Source organism: Trachinotus anak, unplaced genomic scaffold, assembly GCF_046630095.1.
Source record: "Trachinotus anak isolate AG129_WGS33_773 ecotype Australia unplaced genomic scaffold, CSIRO_AGI_Tana_v1 ptg000016l, whole genome shotgun sequence".
Classification (NCBI taxonomy): domain Eukaryota; kingdom Metazoa; phylum Chordata; class Actinopteri; order Carangiformes; family Carangidae; genus Trachinotus; species Trachinotus anak.
Genome location: NW_027273867.1, coordinates 2,568,126 through 2,589,869, shown reverse-complemented (window position 1 = coordinate 2,589,869; position 21,744 = coordinate 2,568,126). Strand labels below are relative to the sequence as shown.

At 42.6% G+C, this 21,744-nt stretch overlaps 2 protein-coding genes across 4 annotated transcripts; one reads left to right on the top strand and one right to left on the bottom strand.

The window, feature by feature from the left end:
- Positions 1–33: 33 nt before the first annotated feature.
- On the bottom strand, positions 34–4,500 carry polr1h (RNA polymerase I subunit H). Of its 2 annotated transcripts, XM_071501047.1 has the most exons (6): positions 4,375–4,500; positions 3,926–4,045; positions 3,311–3,414; positions 3,112–3,221; positions 2,335–2,397; positions 34–1,286 (listed from the first exon to the last, which is right to left on the bottom strand). In XM_071501047.1, the coding sequence occupies exons 2-5, from the start codon at positions 4,041–4,043 to the stop codon at positions 2,373–2,375; spliced, it is 357 nt and encodes a 118-aa protein (XP_071357148.1). In that variant the 5' UTR covers positions 4,044–4,045; positions 4,375–4,500; the 3' UTR covers positions 34–1,286; positions 2,335–2,372. The 2 variants fall into 2 exon arrangements, with proteins under 2 accessions (XP_071357148.1, XP_071357147.1); XM_071501046.1 differs by lacking the exon at positions 34–1,286 and having other exon boundaries at positions 1,850–2,397.
- On the top strand, positions 4,473–20,854 carry ddx39b (DEAD (Asp-Glu-Ala-Asp) box polypeptide 39B). Of its 2 annotated transcripts, XM_071501041.1 has the most exons (11): positions 4,473–4,596; positions 6,213–6,445; positions 6,643–6,770; positions 9,310–9,402; positions 9,489–9,672; positions 11,644–11,762; positions 15,835–15,966; positions 17,264–17,373; positions 18,274–18,418; positions 20,183–20,330; positions 20,431–20,854. In XM_071501041.1, the coding sequence occupies exons 2-11, from the start codon at positions 6,223–6,225 to the stop codon at positions 20,445–20,447; spliced, it is 1,299 nt and encodes a 432-aa protein (XP_071357142.1). In that variant the 5' UTR covers positions 4,473–4,596; positions 6,213–6,222; the 3' UTR covers positions 20,448–20,854. The 2 variants fall into 2 exon arrangements, with proteins under 2 accessions (XP_071357142.1, XP_071357143.1); XM_071501042.1 differs by lacking the exon at positions 20,431–20,854 and having other exon boundaries at positions 20,120–20,256.
- Positions 20,855–21,744: the final 890 nt, after the last annotated feature.

Sequence of the window (21,744 nt, the reverse complement as noted above, 5' to 3'; positions counted from 1 at the left end):
AACTAAAATAAAAAAAAAAAATCAACAGATCAATCAAGATTGAAAATATTTTTTTTCTTTCAGTCCTACAACAAATCTTGTATTTTGTTTCTGCTTGTGTCATTTTTCAAAAATTATTAAAGATTATTTTACAGTAGGGAGATACAATCACTGTTACAGTGTCCACAAAAAAGACTATGAGTTTGAATTTTTTTTTTTTTTTTTTTACTGTGACATGTTTTTTCTGTCAGTGTAATATTTATATAATAATTGAAATAAACTTAACAACTTAAATTATTTCAGGTCTCAGGAGGATTTATAGTTTAAGCTGTCTTGGAGAAAATGAATAAAAAGTGACATTAAAATCACATAAACATCGGTTTTGTGTTGAATGCTCATAATGACTTGTCACCGAAATACCCTCACCTTGACTTAGAGCTAATTAAGGGTCTGCGTGTTTCTGGGGTTGTGGTGACTGATGTTGCCCTTTCTGATCATTACTGTGTTATATTCAAAATGACCATCTCTGCTGACACAAGCAGAATGAACACAGAGGTAATCAGGAAGCGCTATATCAGTGAAAACACTTGATGATTCAGATCTATGGATGTCCTCCAGTCGCCAGGCGGGATGCATTCCAGCGATTGTTTGATTGTTGGCTTATGGAAGGGATGTTGCGCAATGTGTGTGCTCAGCAAGCACAGATCAAGTATGGACCTAACATCCCCAGGTGTCTTGGAAACAAAATATGGGAAGAAAAATCGTAAAAAATGTTAGGTCCAATTGTAGTTTCCATCTACATGCTTCCACTTGGCCAAGTCATCCAAGGCCACAATGTCTCTTTTCATCACTACGTGGATGACACACAGATATACCTTCCTGTAAGACCTGATGATCCACAAAGCCTAGTTGCTGTTTTAGATTATCTCAACAGCGTTAACTGTTGGATGGCACATAACTTCTTACAACTCAAAATCAGAAATCATATTGTTCAATCCACCAAACTCCATCAGTCCCATTCAGAGTGCCCTTGGTCCTGGTCTGCCAATGTGAAGTCCATCACTAGAAATCTAGGACTACTGTTCAAGTGAAACCCAAGTTTTCAGCACCACATCCAAAAAGTTGTCCAGTCCTGCTTCCTCCAATAAGAACCATCTCTCTGACCCACCATTGCTGCACATATTGAGCAGCTGCTGTTGATTGCGTAGACCTGAGACATCCCGAAGAAGATGGTTGCTGTTGTCTGAACCTCGAGGATCTCCTCTGAAGAGTGTCGCCAGGTCCTCCTCGTCATACTCCGCCCAGGGCTGGGGTGTAAAGAGCAGACGGACTCAGGAAATTGCTGCCACTGTTTGCACTTCTCCTGAGGGAGAGTGAGACAAGCCTGATGGCAGCTTGATTGGCTGAAATTTGCCTGTGATAGAAAACATTTCTTTGGCCAGATTTTTCCAAGTGGTGATGTGTTCTGTCTATTGATCTCCTCCAGCAGGGAACATACCAGGCAACTAACAGCACTGTCCGTGGTTCTGAAACAACAGCTAAGCAATAGTCAGTAGGAAATAAAAGAATTGGAGGAAAGATCATATTTAATGTTATATTTCCTGCCATTCTTTTATTTACTGTCATTGCTCAGCTGCTGTTTCAGAACCATGGACAGCACTATTAGTTGCCTATTAGGAGCCCTGCTGGAGGAGATCAATAGACAGACGGATCACGTCACTTACTTAGCCTGCTTGCTTTTCATAGTTGTAACAGAACTTGTCCTCTACCTGCTCAGCAGCAAACAGCAAATAGACACAGTCAAAGAGCAGCTGGTGAACACAGTGGAGCATTTAGCAGCTAAAGAGATGATGGAGACCAAACACAGAGCTAAGAGAGGGAGCACTGGACTCAGATATTTAGATTCATCAGGTGACACAAATATGACTCCAAATAACGTTGCTCTGTTTCTGTCAGGTATGAAAATAAGCAACTGTTTCCTAACACATTCACCATAACAACTTTCTAAGCTGATAATATCTCAGTTTTGTATTTACAGTTGGTTTGATGTCCCAAGAGTTCTAAAAAAACAAGCAAAAAATTCTATTCACCATTAAAATTAACTCTTGTTCTTGAAAATTGTAGTTTAACAAAAATATCTTAACTTTAGGTCCTCTTACAAGCTGTACCTGTATCTCATAGCATTCATCAGTAGATCATAAGTGACAATTGAACTCCATTCAGTGATGAAGACCATGAGATGCAGCTGAAAGCTCTGCAGTGCACAGCAGAGCACAGCCAAAGATGTAAAGGGCCCACTGACTATTTGCTTCTTTAAACTTATATTTGCAATCTATCCAAATATCTGAAACCAACACAGGCAGAGGAGAGGAGAGGGTGAAGCAGATGTCTTCTCAGGAGTCCTCCTTCTCTTGATACCTGTAACAACAAAAATCAGCAGAAAAAAAAAATCACAAGACAGTATGAAATGTTCCACAACACAAAGTGTGTTCATATTCAGTGTGCACACATGCGCTGAAGTAACTAGGTTACTCAGAGAAACCAGGCTATGATGGTAATCACAGATCATTTTTACTTGCACTGTGATAACCAGGTTACTGTAACTCTGTGTATACACCCAGCAGATCAGTGATCAGATCTCTCCCCTGCCTGTGACCTTGTTTTGGAAAAATTATTTGCAAATTTTAAAGTGGCAGTGGCAGAGACAGCACCTGTGTGTGCATGGGTGGGGCGGACAGCCTGACAAACAGAGCAGAGATTTCCCTGGCAGCACGAACATGTCTGAGTTTAAAAAACAGTCAAATATTAAGTGTGAAGATCAACTTATTTAGACTTTGAGTTAGTTTCAGTTTCAGTCAGACTTTGGATGGAATGATTTTAATACAAAGATGCATCACTGTGTGTTTCTGCTTTCATCCAGCTGCTCTGCTTACACTTTCTCTGCCTGTAGTCTTCTGTTATGCTTATGTGTACTTATAAAAACTCAATTAGAAACCTGGTTACAAGTAAACATGGCAGAGAAATTGGTTTCTCTAATCCCTGACCCCGATTGTGGAAATCAGGTTTCCTGTTTACATGGCATGTGAGAAATCAGGTTTCCAGAAATAGCTCAATGTGATTTTGATTGATTACCTGCAGTGTATACAGGTGAAGAACACAGTCTGTCCTTCATCAGCAGATCTCATCTGCCTGGTGTGGTAAACCATCCCCTCTTTATTGCAGCGAGAGCAACGTCTGTCAATCTAGAGGAAGAAGAAGCCCTCATTGACACAATGTTCGGTTGCTGCCATCACACACAACAGTGAAGGAGCAGCAGTTGGTCTGTTCTTACCACAGGTCCCTTCAGTTCAGAGTCCTCCTCGTCCTCCAGAGCCACTGACGACTGCTCCACAGGGTTAAAGATCACTGTAGAGTGGATCTCCTGGCCTGAAAACTCTGCACAATAAAATACATGAATGTAAAGGATAATTCACGTATATCTGTGCGGTTGTGAAAAAAATTGACTGTTTTTTTCCAGTGAATGTGGACAGGGAAGTGTGTGGACTATTTAGTGTAATAAGGACATTGTTTCTGGAAAGACTTTACTGTTGAATATTAAGGCATGGATAGATACCACGAGAGGGAAGTAAGAACATGTTTTGTTTTTTGTTTTTATTTAAAATTGTTGGCCCAGTTCTCTAAATGTCAGCTGCTCTTCCCCTGTGACTCAAATGAAATGTAATTCTACAGAAGGCCTCTAGGAGGCAGATCAGAGTTTATTGTGACATTTCATTTGTAAAGGGGTACAGATCAACTCTGGTCAGACAAGTGTACGGTGGACAGTGTTTCTGTGCTACTGTACAGCCTTCTGTAGGCTATACATGAATGGAAGGCAGCCAAGTCTCTCCTCTTGTCTGCCTCTAGGAGCATTCAGACCATGAGAGAGGACCACACTGACAGTTGGTACCTGCAACAGGGATGCAGAAAGAGCAGCGGGGGCAGCGGACTGTGTCCTGTATTCCTGGGAGAGGAAGAACGTTCCCACATTCTGGGCAGAAGTTGGGATCACCACCAAAACTCGACATCCCTGTGTCAAGAAACGGAGGATCAGTCCTGTACTAAATGATTTAACACAATTGACACTGTTGTTTTTTTTTTTTTAAATACATATTAGCATAGTTGCAATATTAGGTTTACGATTATTGTTTTTGATGTTTGTGTTGTGCCGAGACTGTTTCACACACTTAAGAGCTTGCCTACTAAATAAAGTTAAACATTAACATGGGACGGCGACAGGAACTTCAGGAGCATGCCACTTTAGCACATGCCAACTGGACCAAATATGCCTTTGTTAGGTACCGTTACATTCAACTTAGCCACAGACATTAGTTTCCAGACCAGAATTTACTTACTTACCTGTTTGATGTGTAAGTATCGTTACAAATAACAAGCAGTTTCAGCGAAAAGATCACACGTCTCCGTCTGTAATGTTGCTCAAAGTTTGGCATCTGCGTGGTCACACACTGCGGGGTCCTTCTACCCCTTACCGTCGCATACAGAGACGTCATTGGGGTACGCCAACATTAGCGCTTCATTTTGAACAGACGTGGAGGTTCATTTTTATCTCTCGTAGTTAAGGTATGTTGGTTGTTAAAAGTCATTTTAACCCGACAGCATGATTATTACATTTCGCAATATATTGGTTACATTGTAAAGTTCAGATTTGAGCAGGGAACTGGTTTAGCAGGCGACTTGATGAGTTGCTTGTTAGCCGTCGAGCTAACTGCAGCTAGCTGTTCAAATACTTAAGTTTGGTTTTGACAGGTTAACGTTGCACTATAACTACCCTTTATGCACATAAGCCAACCTTGTACCGGATTTCTTTTGACAGCTATGTTAATATGATTTGTTATCTGCAGATGAATTAAAAAAATTAGATTCTTAAAACAAACTACCAAAAACAAAATCCCTCAGTTTCCAAACTGCCTGTCGTGTTCGCTGTTTACAGCCAATTGCATGGCAGCACAATTTTCATCTGAAATCTATCGCTGCATAAACCCTTCCGCCAGCATCATCAGACAAGCTGTCAGCATCGTCTTGGGGACTGTGGATTCATCAATAAACAAAAAAACTACTTTTTTTGCTATATAAATGGGTTTTTCACACATATCACACCAATAACCTTTTAGACACTGCCAGGAGCTACACTGCATTAAGCGTTGGGAGAGGCAAAACTTGTGGGTAAAAACAATGTGGATTTCTGCAGGTCAGGATTGTTTACCTCTTTGCCTATGCCATTGGCCTATTGTTAGGTGAGGGTTGATTACATATTATGATTGTATAGTGAGGCCAGCACGCAGCATGTTCTCGTGTACACCCTGAATGACAGGCACACAGAGACAGCTGGTGAAGACGGCCAGGTATGGTAATGACTTTATGGATGTTTTGTCTACTGGCCCAACAATGTGGCGTGATTTGTCCCAGTGCTCCCATTTACAAAGGGGCTGAGTGAATCATTGTGCTTTGTGCAGCTCTGCAGTGAAGCAACAACACAAAACACTAAATTAGAGATCTTTTATTTCATCATGAGAGGTGTAAAGAATATTTATGGTTCATTTTCACAGACAAATTAGACAGTGGTGGGTGACTGAACAGGTAGGGAATGGGTAGAGAAAGGGGAGATTGTCCATGTCCTCTCTGACAAATGAAAAAAAAAATTTAATGCTAAAATAAGTCGTTAATATACCTGAATGTACAGTCTATGTGTGGGGAAACACCCTAACCACAGACATCCCAGAATATATGGGGACGCTCCATTACGCACTGTTTGGAATAACAGCTATGGCTTGACAGCAAACTAAACCTAAAACTAACAATTACTTTTATTATTATATATCAATTATTTCGTGATTAATCAGTTAAATAGTTTAGAGTTATAATGATATAAAAACTAATTCATTAACTTTTCAGTAGATTAAGTTATTGACTATTTATTTATTTCAGTTTTGTTCAGCGCTATGACAAATTAAAGAACTATGTATGTATTTATTTGCCCCTCATCTTTATGTATGTGTGGTTGACGTTACTTCTTTACAGAAGTGGAAGGGGAGTCTGTGATGTTCAAAGAACAGTGCCCCCCCCCCCCAACGCCCCCCCAACCCCCACCCACCACCACCACCACCACCAACAAAAAAAAACAAAACAAAAAAACGTACTGATGTTTAATACAATAGCACAACATGCGTGTTTTGCAGCTGTGTCAGGATGACTGAGAATGACGTGGACAACGAGCTGTTGGACTATGAGGAGGATGAGGTGGAGGCTGCAGGGGTCGGGGATGTTGGAGGTGCAGGTGACATGTCGATAAGGAAGGAGGGAGTGAAGGGCTCCTATGTGTCCATTCACTCCTCTGGATTCAGAGACTTCCTGCTGAAACCTGAACTGCTCAGAGCTATAGTGGACTGTGGGTTTGAGCATCCGTCTGAGGGTAAGTAGCTGGTGAACTGCAAGAAAGGATCTGAGGGTTTTAGGGTTCCAATAAACTGAAGAGAGAAGTAGACAAATTTGTTTTTCCTTGTAATGCTTCATACGATAGCGTTTTCTCTCTTTACTTCCTTTTGCCTGGAATAGACTGCTTTCACTTTGCCTTAACAGAGGCATGTTGGGTGTGTGTTTTTATTACAGTTCAGCATGAATGCATCCCTCAGGCGATCCTTGGTATGGACGTGCTCTGTCAGGCCAAGTCTGGGATGGGGAAGACTGCAGTGTTTGTTCTGGCCACGCTGCAGCAGCTGGAGCCCGTCACTGGACAGGTGATCCCCCAGCTGATAAAAATGTTGATATAAACATCTGAGTTACCTTTCATTATTACCAGGCCCAAACCCCATTGCATCGGTGACTGCAGAGGTCTTTTCAGACTGTTTTGCCCTGTGTATCTCATGCCAGGCTATGTAGAGGTTGCCCTGCCATGTTGGTGAAAGCTGTTGGGACTGCATGCAGTTTGACTGCAGGCAGTGCTTAGGGCTGAAGACAGTGATGTCTTTTCAATCTCAATCTCCTCAAGCTATATTCTTAATACGATTAGAAAAAGACACTGGAATTGAAACATTATCCTTCTTAAAATCAGGTCTCTATCAGAGTATAAACACTTAGAAGAAATCAAATTATATTCTAGACACTGGAAATAGCAGTTAAGCATTTATTAGCTCTTCTGGACCTTGTGCAATGTAAGATTGGTGTTTGAAATTATTTTACGAAGGATTTGGAGTGGGGTTGCAAATTTTAAGCCATGTAAAAGAAGCTCTTTGTAAGTTTTTCTATTGCTGCATAGCCAATGTTAGCATTAAGAGCTGTTTACTGGCCAGTCTAGAAGACACGTGAGTACAGCATCAAACTTCATTCCTTTAGTCACCAGCAGCTGTCTCCAGAGGTGGAAAGTAACGCCAATGCTCTGTTTCTGTCTATTTCTTTTCTTCTGCTGAAGTCAGCATTCTAACCAGCTAGCTCCAGCCATCTTGTGACTTTGTGATAGCGAGTCACAAGTAGCATTTAGTCTGCCATGAAGAAGTAGCTCTGTTCAGAGGGCTCATCAGAACGTCGATGGCTGAAGCTCTCGGTTAGACTGAGGTTCTCCTCCTGAGTCCTGAAGGCTGGAGAACAGCTGAGATGTGATGGCACGTGGCTGAGTGTCTCCTTCGCCAGCATTTTGTTTGAACAGGGGCTGAAAAAGGATGTATGTGTTTTCAGGACATCAACAGTTGATGACTTGTGAGTATCCTTACGAGGCAGCCTCAGTGACCCAGCACAGGTCTGGCTGTGGGACACAGGGATCACTGTGGAATCTGTTGATTTGTCCTTTCAGCATCTGCACCTACAGGAAATGTCTGCTCAGGAGGATGGGAGGGTCCCGTCTCCCGAGGAATGTCACCCAACTGTCTTAGCTTGGCATTATTATTATTATTAAGGAAAATCTCCAGAAGTGCATGACCTGTATTGTTCCTTTAGTCCAGTAGTTCTCTTTGGCACACGAAACCTGAGCCCCACAGCTGAGTGAGTTTGTGCTGGAATGGTTAAGTGATTTCTGCTATATTAGTGGTGCAGCGCTGAACACAGTGCTGAAACGGAGTGGAGGAGATGCAGACAGACAGAACATGTCACTTGTTCAGACCTGGAATTAATATGTGTCTTCAGTGATCCGATCACAAGGGGTCAGCTCTGAGTATGTTGGTGTCAGTGTAAGTGTCAACCCAACATGACATTACCCACTGGTTTGTTTGTGAAGCCTCCAGTTTGAAATTTGGTCGTTGGCATCTTGGTTTTTTGAAACCAGAAGAAACCATGTTTGGAGGAGAAGGTTGAGCTGAGGAGGAGTGAGGGGTGGAGCTGACCTGCTCTGTACTCTATGCTGATTGTGTGGTACAGTCTGTCAATCACACAGAAGCCCCGCCCTAATGCATCCCCTGCTTTATGGTCTATTTTCCTCTAAATGGACCATAATGTAAAAACTGAACATCATGTTGTATTGAAGAAGACTTGAAACTAGAGACTGAGACCATGAACTAATCAGGAAAACGTTTACTGAGGTAATAAATCAGTGAGAAGTAGAGACGTTTTCACATGGACATCAATACAATCAGACTTCTGTTTACAACCAGTGGAGTCGGCCCCTGATGGTCAGTAGATAGAATGCAGCTTTAAGGCTCTTCAGCATCGGCTTCACTTTTCAGACCCAGAGTCTACGTCCAGGTTGACGTCCTGGTAAATACAGAGCTGTTGCAGACTCCACACTGAGCTGTTTTGTAATTATATCTAATTCTTCCCTGGCTGAAAGGTGGAGGTGTTCCCCAGTCATCAGACTTTATGACACTGACACTCACAGCACTTCAGTTCTTATTTTCCATTATTTCTTACATTACCATTATCGTTGTTTTTCCTTGTCATGTGTGGTGGATCAGCCTTGAATAGGATTTCTCTAAAGTATGATCATATGGCTGCTGGACTGAACTGATAGGTGACTCAGCTTCTTTGATGGGATAGTTAATTGATTCGTCAGTGGTTGTCATATTGTGAAACTTGGTTTGTATTGTATGAGGCAGAAGGGGTTTTTGGAGTATGTTTGTCTGAAAACTTGGCTGGATGCAGTATAAAGAAATCTATGGACATCAGGCTGTGACCTGAGTTGAAGACAGAGGAGACAGAGTGAGCAGACCACATCACCTCCCCCATGTTTCTACATGAAGCTCAGCAGCTGCAGAGAAATTATCATCAAATTCCATTAGTTGGTGCTGAATGTTGTTTTACATAGAAAGTCATAAGAGGAACTTGATGGTCACTGTCATTGTTTTGCTCCAGGTGTCAGTCCTGGTGATGTGCCATACCAGAGAGCTGGCCTTTCAGATCAGCAAGGAGTACGAGAGATTTTCAAAGTACATGCCCACCGTCAAGGTAAAACACGTTTCCTGATGCTTCCCCACAGCCCGAATCTGCACTGTATCACAACATGTAAGGACTGTGTGTGTGTGTCACTGCAGGTGGCAGTGTTCTTTGGAGGGCTGTCTATAAAGAAGGATGAAGAGGTGCTAAAGAAGGACTGTCCTCACATCGTGGTGGGAACACCAGGCAGGATACTGGCTCTGACGCGCAACAAGACGCTCAACCTGCGGCACATCAAACATTTCATCCTGGATGAGTGTGACAAGATGCTCGAGCAGCTTGGTCAGTAAATATGTCCTGTCATAGCATGTCTTATATTTAGAGGGAAAATCCACCTAAAATACTGGTGATGTTTCTTACATTCCATTACATTGTCTCATGTAGTTTCTTTTTCTTATGGACTTTCACACAGAATTACTGTAGAAGTGATGTGACACCAAGCCAAGATATTTTCAGTGCTGATTAGGGCTGAAACGATTCCTCGAGAAAATCATTAACTCAATTTATCAAAGCCATCGAGGCACATTTTCTGCATTGAAGCTTCATTTGATCCATATGAGTCTCAGTCGTCACCGTTAGAGATGAGACAGTTACTGCTTTCGGCTGACAGTTAGTGTTACTGTTTAATTTTAATTATCACCATAACTGTGACCAATTACTGTGGTTAATTTAACTTACGATACTGTAGCATCAACCAGCAACAGTCTCCAGACACATGCAGAGCAAACTGCATGTGTCAGAGACAGAGACAGAGAGACAGAGATAATCAGAATCATCAGTAGGATACTTGATTCCTAAAGTAATCAATAGCTGCAGTCCTGCAGCTGATTCAAGCTTTGTCAGCAGAATAACTTTTCAGCCCCCAAACTTAAAGCATGGAGTCCAGTGTAGAGCAGGCACCGACAGTGGTGATGCTCTCCTCCCGCTCTGTACAGCTGTGCCAGTGACTAGAGTCAGTTTTGGTCTCTTGTCCCGCCCCTATGACAGATGTGCGGTCGTAATGCTGGCTGCAGACTCAGTGACTCTGTATAAACCTTATACTCACACCACAGGTACCCTATATGGAGTAGATGATTTGCTAATACTGTGTGTTCATATGTGTTCTGTTGTCATGGAGATGGTGGCAGGACATGAGGTGATCCAACTGTCTCTTGTTCATGTCTCTGTCCTCAGATTTCAGTGCTTTAGCTGAGTGGAGTTTAGTTTTGCTCCCGTCTGTGCGTCGGTATCAGCCTTCTCTTACTGATCCTATTCAGCTGTATTGCAGCTGTGTGAAGTGGCTGTTGTTGCTTCACGTCGCGCTCACAGCAATACGCCCGACGAGCTATGGGGTTTGGCAGTCACACTACTTGCAGGTTCCTCTGTGGGTTCTGATAGGCGGTTCCAAGTTCCATTAAGCTCCCGTCTCAGTCAGTGTTGCACCGTGTTCTGTGACCTGTAGCAGTACACACTAATTTCTACATCAGGTGCATCAACAAAAATGATTTAGATGATAAAGTTTAATTAATCTTATTTCAGCTGTGTTGTTTTCACTTCAGCAGTTTTCCCTCACAGTGACTCAATGAGTGACACAGAGCTACACCACTAAACAAACCAGGCTGCTGTCAGTTTGTTTTTTTTTTCAGATTTTGCAGCTCAAAAAAAACTAATAAATAATAATAACTATAATAAATTATAAGAATAGAAACAGTGTCACAATTATATGGTTTGTCCTCTCGGGGGTGCTGACAAGTTGAGTCTTATACTGAAAAGTCAGAAAATATCTTTAATTTTAATTTTTTTTTAAATGGAATACAAATAATTTGTTTATGTTGTGTGTTTCTGTTTTAAAATGTACAGTTGGCTACACTTCATATAGAGTAAATCTAACACACACCTACATTATGATTTAAAAAATTTGTTCAGTATTTGGGGAAATATGTGTTTGTATTTTTTTCCAAGAGTGAGATGAAAAGTTGCTTTGGAAATAAAACAAACAAGCGTATTTTCCAAAATGCTTAACTAAAGCCACACGTCCACCCTTTTTTGGTTTGTTTGTTTTTTAAAGGCAATTATGGTAATGTGGGAAGCCATGAGCTGAATTAGAAGAGCGGGGAAATACATAATGAAATAACTAACTGATGTCTAAAACTGTAACTGTAACCAAGGGTGGAGTTCATCATCTCTTATTCCTTATTCACTGCTATTAGAATAGCATGTATGAGTGCATATGAGTGTGCGAACGCTGACCTGAGTCACCGTTCTCTTCTTCAGATATGCGCAGAGATGTCCAGGAGATTTTTCGAATGACTCCGCATGAGAAGCAGGTCATGATGTTCAGCGCCACCCTGAGCAAAGAGATCCGTCCAGTCTGCAGAAAGTTCATGCAAGATGTAAATACGACTCCCCACTTGCATCCATCATGCCTGCTCTTACTCCCTCCACACCTCTACTACTCCTCCCCCTGTTGTGTCAAGCCTGCTGGAACAGCAGGTAGCAGAGTCCGCGTTGCCCTGCGACCTCCGTGAATCCAAGTTACAAGCAAGAAAGAAGTTTTACTGCAAGCATCCGCTTCAGTGCGTCTGGAATGTGGGGAAACGTCTGCCCACTGCGCCGTCATGTCATAGCCATTTACTGCTATGACTGGCCATCGCTGTGCCTCAGCCTGACGCACATTAGTTTAGTTCACCCTTAAAGCTACAATATGCAATGTCTGGTCTTAAGGCAGGGAGTGACAGAGAAAGCATCTAATCTGCGGCAGAAAATCCTTCCTTTTCCGACACGTGTCTACACTCTTTTTCTCACTGCCTCCATTGCTGCGGCGCTGAGTTCACTGCTTTGTAGCCACCTGCACCTGATACTGAACAAGCCACACATACACAGACCCATAGCAAATAGATTAAAACCATAGAAACTCCAAATCATTGAAAAGGTGGCGTCAGACCTTTAGGTAATACGACACAGACTTGGTCTGCTAGTGTGGTACAAATGCCATTTGTTTGTTTTTGAATTGTCTACTGCAGCTTTAAGACCAGATATCAGAAATCGGCGTATAGTTTAAAGGTAGATGGCCATGTGTTTTTTGATTATAAGGCAGGTCTAGGTTCTATATTACAGAGCCAAATCAGGACCAGAACATTTTTTAATTGAAAAACTAAAATTTGAAACTGAAAGTTCAAGTTTTGATCTTGAATTATGCTGTTAGCTAGAGGCAAAAACTTGAGCTGGACAGTGTATGGATTGTAAAATTCATTACGGCTAATTGCATAACTAATAGCATAATTCTAGCCCTATGCTAGTAACAACAGGTCAGTGAGCCAGTGCCCCTATGTTACAAAAATTACTCAGCATAATATTTAGCATAATTTCCCAGATTATATATCCAAACAGTAGCTAACATTTCTCTTCTAAACTCCGGTGCCAGAAGGCTGTCCTACCAAATAGGACGCCAAGTGTGCTCTAAAACAGTTTGCTAAACGGAGCTGTCAGTTTTTTCACTGCTAATCATGGGAATGTGGTGGATAGAAATAGTTGGGTCATTCTTCTCACAGTATCTACATTTCCTGAATGCAACGTAATCGAGGAAGATGCTCCTCAGCCTCCTTTGCTGTGTTTGTTATGATGTCACTCATGATTCCACGCCTGTCTGTTGATGCCACGCCCCACACGCCACATCGGGGCCAAAAGTCTGAAACTGAAAAAATAACTTCTGGAACTTTGTGACGTCACAACAAAGCAGTCACTGCTCTCAGCCATGCCCCAAGCCCCACCCACCTCAACTCACCATCCAACCTTGCAGGATTTTGTTTCTTTGAGTGTTTACCTGAAATCTGCTCTATTATTATTGGATCACTCAGAAAACAGTCAGCCAATCAGAAGAGAGACTCAGATCCTCTATTCTGATTGGCTGACTGACCTGTTGTTACTAGAGCTCCAGAGAGATGTAAAACTACACTGAGATGGTTTTTGGTCTTAAAACCACAAATATATCTTCTGATGGAGATCAGCTCTTCAGATACAACACTGGAGAAGAGTAAACTGTGGAGCTTTAACTTCAGGAACTGTCACAGGTTGTAGATTTACCTCCTGGTAGCAACATGGCAAGATTCATCTATGAGCCCATGTGTTAGGGTCCAGGCCAGGCCAGGCCAGGCCAAGGGCTCCGTCCAGCCTACAGTGAAGTGTAGGAGGAACCTTTGATAGCAGCTCTCTTGTCATCACATGATTAGTCACATGTATCACAGTCAAACATTATCTCAGCGGAACCTTATTCTGCAATGGCCAATTTCATTTTATTTCATTGTTTTTTTAAATGATAGAAATATGTAGTGAAGTGTAGCAGGAAGTCAGAAAACATACGATAACATGAAAACATATAAAATGTTTAATTAAAGAAAAATTCTTGTTTACACCTCAGTGAAAAGCAAATCAAGATATCAAAAACTGCACCTTTTCTATATATTGCATTAGACAACTTAGTGTTCATTATGACAGTTACTCAAAGTACGCCTCAGAAAGTGTGTGCTCGCCTGCGTACTGCAGCCATCAGCACTTGGGCCGGATCAGCTGATACTCTAATAATAATCTATATTATACTAATCTATCCTTGTCTAGGACCCAGGACCTCTTATCTGACTCTTAGAGTTTTACTTACTTACTTTTAAGTCCAAAGAAATATGATAATTAGTTTTTACTCTTGAGTGAGTGACCAGGAAGTGAAAAATTTGTCTTCTGCTCGCAGTTTGATAAATATGGGCCCAGATACTAAATTCCTCAGGATGCAATCACCCCTTTCCTCCCATGTGTTGTCTGATGAGACAATACACAATACCCTGATCTTGAATTTGAAACACACAAAAAAGAAAAATCCACAAAAATATACAGACAAATAACCCCAAACAAATAAAATTTAAAAAATAATACCAAAGCAAGGAACACACAAAAAAACATATATCTTACAGATGAAAATTTACATTTATTTTAAATTCATTTTGTTCCTGAGCTATAATCCAGACACGTGTGTAGAAAGCAGAGTACAGTTCAGAGCGTTTATAGGTTGGAAAAGTTTGAAAATCTGTGTTTTGATTGTCTGGTAGATAAACTCACTGCACTTCTCAGTCACAGTTTTAACCCTTTTAGTGCTGTTTACTTGTGGAGACAGAAATCAGCCAACAGAGAGGAGTGTATAAATGATGCTTTTAGAGGCACCGTACAGGCTTTGCTGACTGGTGACTGTGTGTAATGCAAAAGGAGTCGATTGAAGTGACGAAGGCACAGAGGGCCGTCACCTGCATAAGTTCCCCTCAGCTCTGAGGAGCGTTTCAGCCTCGTTTGCTTTTATGGTCTCAAACTTTACTGTTGTGGTTCAGTCTCGCCACTCTCACCATCCTCAGTTCTGCAGTATCAGGCAGCTCAGAAAACGCTCCGTACAGCATGCACAGTCAGAGAGCAGCTGGTGATCACAGTGGAGCATTTAGGAGGTGGTGGAGACCAAACACAGAGCTGAAAAAGAGGGAGTACTGGACTTAGATTCTTCAGGTGGACACAAACACCACACCAGGCGAATGTTAATGTTGCTTGTGTCTGCTGGATGTGTCAGAGGGCAAGTGTCTGCTAACACATTAGCTGTACATCTTTTTAAGGTAATAACGTAGATTTGTGAGGTAGATGTGTTACTGGTCAAACCATAAGGGACACACAAAGGTGTCTAACTTGACTGTTACAATTTAATTGATGAACTGAGAAAAGCAGGTTTAATCTGTAATGAAAATAATGGACTGTCATCTCTGTAGCATTACAATAACCCAGGACCAGGTAAAGCTCTGTAATGCAGGTCCATTAAATGCTTGACAGCTGTGCATCGTTAGAAGAAGCAGTTTTCTGGTTGTTATATTAGATCAGGAAGCAGACAGGTTAGTGCATTGACTCTGCGGCTGCATTGGCATTAGAACCCGAACTGATGGAGTCTAAGAGGAGCCAAAGCAGAACAGAGAAAGCTCAGGAGTTAATTTGTTGTGTTGTTATTTTCATCTTCTCAGTGGCACATGGACAGATCCACTCAGTTTAGTGTCTCTTGAGTGTTAAGGTGCGTGCGTGCGTGCGTGCGTGTATGTGTGTTTTGGGGGTGGTTAACTACCCCACAGCCTCCTCTCTGCTACCTATCCATCACTCCATTGGAGTGATGGAACTTTCTCTCAGTGACTTTCTGCCTCACCACTGGTTTGCCCTCTGTCCCTTGGTGCCTCCTTTACTGATACATTTCCCTGCATCCCGACCCCACACATTTTTATACTGTCGTATTTCTCTGTTAATCTGCCCTGTTAGCTTTAATAAACTCCACTTCCACACTTCCTTATTTCCACAACCATGTCCTTCCTTCCACACCCATGTCCTTCCTTCCACACCCATGTCCTTCCTTCAACCTCCTCACCCCACCTAACCCTTTACAACTCCTGCCTGCTCCAGCCGATGGAAATCTTTGTGGACGATGAGACCAAGCTGACTCTGCATGGGCTGCAGCAGTACTACGTCAAGCTGAAGGACAATGAGAAAAACAGAAAGCTCTTTGACCTCCTGGACGCACTAGAGTTCAACCAGGTACTGTGTTATCTATTAGCCGGGGGGGGGGGGTTCTCTATTGATGAGAATTCGGGACAGATTTATGAACTCTTAAAGGCATCAGTATGCTTCAAATGAGGGAGACTGTTTGATGTGTCATTTGACCACTGTCCCAAATCTAGCTGCTCCCGTCTGATTCCCCTTCAGCCCCCTCTTTTTAGCCTCGGTGAATTGATCGCAGAGCTACAAATAAATACACTCAGTTGGCAGTTTATTTGGTTCACCTCGCTAAAGCTAGTACAGCCCCAAACATTACAACCCTCATGAAAAAGGATTTATTGCAGAACTGTTACATTAGTTTTAGCTAGTTGAACCATTTTATTTTGGTCTCCTGTTGACTACAGCCTGGTCTCCCCACAAGACGTCACCATCTTTTGGGTGTCTATATAGTATATGCAGTATATGTAGTGCCTGAGCTGCTCCTGCCACGGCTACACTGATGACACCCAACTGTTCTTCTCGTTCTCCACATCTGACACCGAAGAGGAGACAGGCATCACTGCTGTCCTGGCAAATATTTGGAGGTTAAGGCATTACCTGAAGCTGAACCTGAACGGGCCTGAGCATGGGTTCCTTCAGGGGAAAGGGTGTCTGTGCCAAGGCCTGTCTATCACCATTGAGAGTATTGTGCTGGTGCCAGCTCTAACAGTGGGGAACCTGGCTGTGACCCTGGACCATGAGCTGGCGTCCTGAGCAAACAAAAGCCTGCTCCTGAAGATTCAGTACAACACCAGGAAGATTCAGCCCCCACTAGGGATCTTATTTGGTTGGGTGTCATCTCCCTACCCTTCCTCTGCCTCTGGACAGTTGGCTTTCCCGTCACTTTGAAGACCCAGTGGTTCCTGTGGCTCTGTGTTCTGGACCAACTCCTCCGGACTCACTGCACATTTTTGATAGCAGGCTGAAAGTGTCCCTTTTCAGACTGCGATGGTCACCCTCACCTGAATCACATTTTTAATCAAGACTCAGCTGTTGCACTAAAACAATAATGTTATATAATGTAAAATAATGTTATTGTGTGTTAGTGCAACGGCTGATGATTACCTTTAGCTCTAGTTCCTATAGATTTTAAATGAACCTTATCGACCAAAGTGAAGTCAAACTGTAGGTACCCCCCCATGATTCTGCTCTCAGGAAGGAGGTTTCAGGCATTGTTAGATAATCTAACAAGCAAATTAATTGAAGCATACTGAGGCCTTAATTCTTAAGGTGGATGCACAAATTGAGTATAGAGATGCCAACAGTAGCTGAGTGAGTGTATTGCTGTGCTGCTCAGGTGGTGATCTTCGTGAAGTCTGTCCAGCGGTGTGTCGCTCTGGCTCAGCTTCTGGTGGAGCAGAACTTCCCAGCGATCGCCATCCATCGAGGGATGCCTCAGGAGGAACGGTAACGCATCTGTGAAAATCTAACACTGAGAAGCACAAACTCCACAAAAACACAGGACTGAAAGGGTTAAAGGTTTGGGTACGAGTGTGTGAGTGTGCTGTTTCTGAAAAGGGGGAAATGAAGCAAAGTTAGAACAACCAATTAAACAGGTTAAATGACGAGCTGGTTGCCTGGAAACCATGAAGCAATCACTTGTTTATAACAATAAAATGATCCAGCTCTATAATGAGAAAAACGGATGTAGTGCTTATGTGAATACAACAATGATACCCAGTCCTGTTGACGGCATGTACCAACAAATACGCTGACAGATCACGTACGAGTGCAACAAGACAACAACATCACAAACAGCATCATCATCTAATTGGTAGTGAATTACATAGTCACTTGTTTCAAGTCAATGGGAAAGTGGTATTTGTATGTCATTTTCAGTTGATATTATTTAGGGGCCCCATCCTTCAGAGGACGCAGTCTACGAGGATGTGGCCCATCGAAGCCATGTTAGACCACAGGGGTCTGCGCTCTCTGAGCGCCCCGCACATTTGTTCTGGATTAAACAAATCTGTGCTCTGCAGACATCTCTGCTGCTTGAGTCTTCTAACCCAGGGACGTGTCTTGTGCACGGGGGTTGTCCTGTGATGCAGCAGTCAGTGAGATATAATAGAATACTGAGCTTCGCGGCCCGGTAGTCGAGTGGTTAGGGCGCGTACCATTTGAGCGCAAGGCGGTCACCGGTACGACTCCCGATCGGTCTGACTCTTTCCTGCATGTCATTCCCCTCTCTCTACCCCCTTTCCTGTCAGTCTCCACTGATCTAATAAAGGCACAAAAAGCCCAAAAAAATTACTTAAAAAAAAAAAAAAGAATATTGAGCTTCACTCCACTTCACTGTGTCCGTAGTTTGTCACGCTACCAGCAGTTCAAGGACTTCCAGAGGAGAATCCTGGTGGCCACCAACCTGTTTGGACGAGGAATGGACATCGAGAGAGTCAACATTGCCTTTAACTACGACATGCCAGAAGACTCTGACACTTACCTACACAGGGTAAGGCTCTCTCTCTCTCTCTCTCTCTCTCTCTCTCTCTCTCTCTCTCTCTCTCTCTCTCTCTCTCTCTCTCTCACTCTCTCACTCACTCACTCACTGACTCACTCACTCACTCACTCACTCACACACACACACACACACACACACACACACACACACAGATGAACCATGTAACCTATACCCACTTTCACGTTTTTAACGCAATGTACACCTTGATGTTGAAATGTGTGTTAAAAGCTGCACATGACCGCATTCAAGTAAAACCAAATACAGGACACCAGAGAAACATGTCCCGTCCTCAGTAACCTCACTCTGGACTCACTCACTTTATAATCACTCAGATGCTAGTATGAGTTCGAGTAATCCTCTGCACTCACAGAGCAATGACTTTAAACATCAACTCAGTTCTTTAAGGATCAGGCAGGTGTTACTCAGCATTTCTTCTTCTCAGCAGCAGCAGAGCCCATGAGTAGATCTGAACCAGCAGTGATCTTAGTGGCCCATTAATAGTCAGGTAGGTGGGTGGTGAGAAGAGTTTTAGCTGACCAGGTTTTGCTTTGTGGCAGGCAAAAAAAAAAATCTACCTGGACAGGGGCTGGAGACACTCAGCCAGTCAGTGGTCCCTGTGGTTTTTAGACAGTAATGTAACCACCTGACTGGACAGATTTAGTAATAAAATATATATAAAAAAGAAAGAAAAAGACAAAGTTACAAAGAACAAAGTTCATTTTTCCCGAGCGCTCACGTGTCACAATCAGGACTCTGACAACAACTCCTGTCTTACAACAACAGCACAGTAAACATAGGACAGTTACAGTAGTAACATACGTCAGGCAGAAAATCCAAAGTGTGGGATCTTGTTAATCTTGAAAATACTTCACTACTCAGACAGGGAAAAATTGTGCGTGTGCTGGGGAGTTAATATTCAGCAGCAGAATGATATGCATTTGGTTTTCCTTGTGGTAAGGCCCTGTTCTGACCTGCCCTTAAACTGATAGCTAGAGTTATTTGACGTGGGATTTTGTGAGGTACTGATCTGTACTCGGTGTGTTACCTGCAGTAGAGTCAGATCAGCTCAGTAGAGAAGCAGCAGGAGCTGAGTGATGAGCTGCTGAGGACAGTCAGCAAAAAAAAACAAAAAACATGTTTTAACCACTTAATAAATACCCACAGAAAAAACAGCTAATATCAGTTTAAGCGTACGCTTTATTTAGAATATTTTCATCACTTTGTTTTTCCGTCAACTGTTCGTGAACCTCGTGAACTGCCATATTCCTATGCACAAGTGCACCTATGGCGCGCACTGCAGATCAGTCAGACAGAGCTGAGTGTAGGAATACAGTAGTTCAACAGTTGAAAAAGTTCCAAAGCCAAGTGAAAAGGGACAGAAAACTCACCACTGAGCCAACTTTGGGATGTAAAACAGTTCATAAAGAATTTCTATATCAATTTTTTAAAATCTGAAATGAGATGAGAAAGGTTCATTAAATATGTTGTGTGATGAAATCCAGTGTTTTGGAAAAAATAAATTGATAAATTAAAAAGACTCAAATCAGTCACCTGGAAGTATTTTTAGGTCGTGACTAAAATATATGACAGAATATCACAGGACGTATCCTGTTGCTGTACCCAGAACCTGATCTGACCACCGCAGGAAACTGCAAATAAACTGAACAGTGCGTATTAAATGTCTTGATCCAGACTGAGAGGTGAGGTCAGCCCTTCTGGAGGTGGCAGGTGTGATAAAGGTGTGTGTTGCCGCAGGTGGCCCGGGCGGGCAGGTTTGGGACAAAGGGCCTGGCCATCACCTTTGTGTCAGACGAGAGCGACGCCCGCACACTCAACGACGTCCAGGACCGCTTTGAGGTGAACATCAGCGAGCTGCCGGACGAGATCGACATCTCCTCATACAGTAAGTTCTCATTCATTCCTCAGATTTAATCCAGGTTTATTTAATGTTTCCCCTCAGTGACCCTCCGTGTGTGTGTGTGTGTGTGTGTGTGTGTCTGCAGTTGAACCAGCGCGGTAGACGAGCCACGTGCTCCCGGGGCTTCCAGTCACTTTGTATTTGCAGTTTCATGATGATGGTAGATGCAGAATGTCTTTATATAAAACCTGGCATGTCAGGCACCAGATATTTTCCTAATCCTGTGACATTTGCTTTTTGAGAGTATGAAGCGGCGGTGGTGGTCCGGCTCCCCCTGCAGGGGGAAATCAGGACAGACTCTGTCTCCTAATGTTTGTTTTATTTAAGTTTCTAATGTAATATTTGTGAATGAGTATTTAATTTTGATATTGAGTTGTTTTTATGAAGGATAACTGTTATAAGTTGACTTGTTATAAGAGGTAGTTCTAGGACTGACAGTAGAGAAATGGATATGACTAAACACTATTGACTGCTGTGTGGATTAATAAATATGGTTTTTGCTTGGTAAAGTCTCTCTTATTCAGTGTTTTTCTTATATCCACAAATCCCATTGAAATACCAAAACCAACTGTGTGTTGTTGTTGTCTCAATACTTTATTCCCTCCCTGCTCTGTCGTGGCTCTCAAAATAAATAAATCAGTGGCGTCTGGCGGGACAAGCAGGCAAGTCCCCAATTCAATTTCCCTCCTGCTGGACTCTTACCCCTCTCTCTGTCCCCTCATTTCCTGTCTCTCCACATTGTCTTGTATAGGCACATGATAATCAATGTGATGATGGTCTAAATGGGGGCTGCAGGGTGGTGTATGTAGAGCATCAGCAGCTGTATCCTGGAGAAGTGTTGGTGGTAGTAAAACAACTGCCCTCACAATGTTTGTGAAACAGGAAGTAGAGCAGAAATCTAACAGGATGAGAGGAGAGGAAGCGGAGATAAGTGCTGATCATAGCGGTTTGCAGGCCACACAGTCTCTTCTTGACTTTGCCATGTGACTGCTTCACTGTCAAATATGAGTATTTTACTGTAAATACATGGTATCTCCGCCAGCCTGCCCTGTCTACATTACAGCCATTTCTTATTTCAAATTCAAACTACCATTTCAATGTGAGGAAATAAATACTTCTGTAATGATCAGTTTAAATTCAAGATTTAGTGTATAAGTGCAACAGGCTGTGCCATAAACCTTCTAGTTTCAGTATCAAGGAAACCATTGGAGAAGACATTTGAAGAATCATTTTAATTTGACACCATGGATGGAAAAGTGGTGAATAAAGCTGCTGCTTCAAAAGTAACTGAACAGCAGGATGAACACCAGTATCCTGAGCACAGGTGTTCTTACTGCAATGAGGTGAGAGGTTCAGATGTCTGGAACCAGGCTAACCTGCTAGCATGTCACTCAGGAAC

Bases quoted from the DNA above. Each gene is read 5' to 3' on its own strand.
- ddx39b (XM_071501041.1), top strand. From the start codon at position 6,223: ATGACTGAGAATGACGTGGACAACGAGCTGTTGGACTATGAGGAGGAT. The intron at 9,403-9,488 runs GTAAAACACGTT...GTGTCACTGCAG, and splicing joins AGTACATGCCCACCGTCAAG to GTGGCAGTGTTCTTTGGAGG. The intron at 17,374-18,273 runs GTAACGCATCTG...CTGTGTCCGTAG, and splicing joins GGGATGCCTCAGGAGGAACG to TTTGTCACGCTACCAGCAGT.
- polr1h (XM_071501047.1), bottom strand. From the start codon at position 4,043: ATGTCGAGTTTTGGTGGTGATCCCAACTTCTGCCCAGAATGTGGGAAC. The intron at 3,415-3,925 runs GTACCAACTGTC...TTTATTGTGCAG, and splicing joins TTTCTGCATCCCTGTTGCAG to AGTTTTCAGGCCAGGAGATC. The intron at 2,398-3,111 runs GTAATCAATCAA...TTGTTGTTACAG, and splicing joins TTCACCTGTATACACTGCAG to GTATCAAGAGAAGGAGGACT.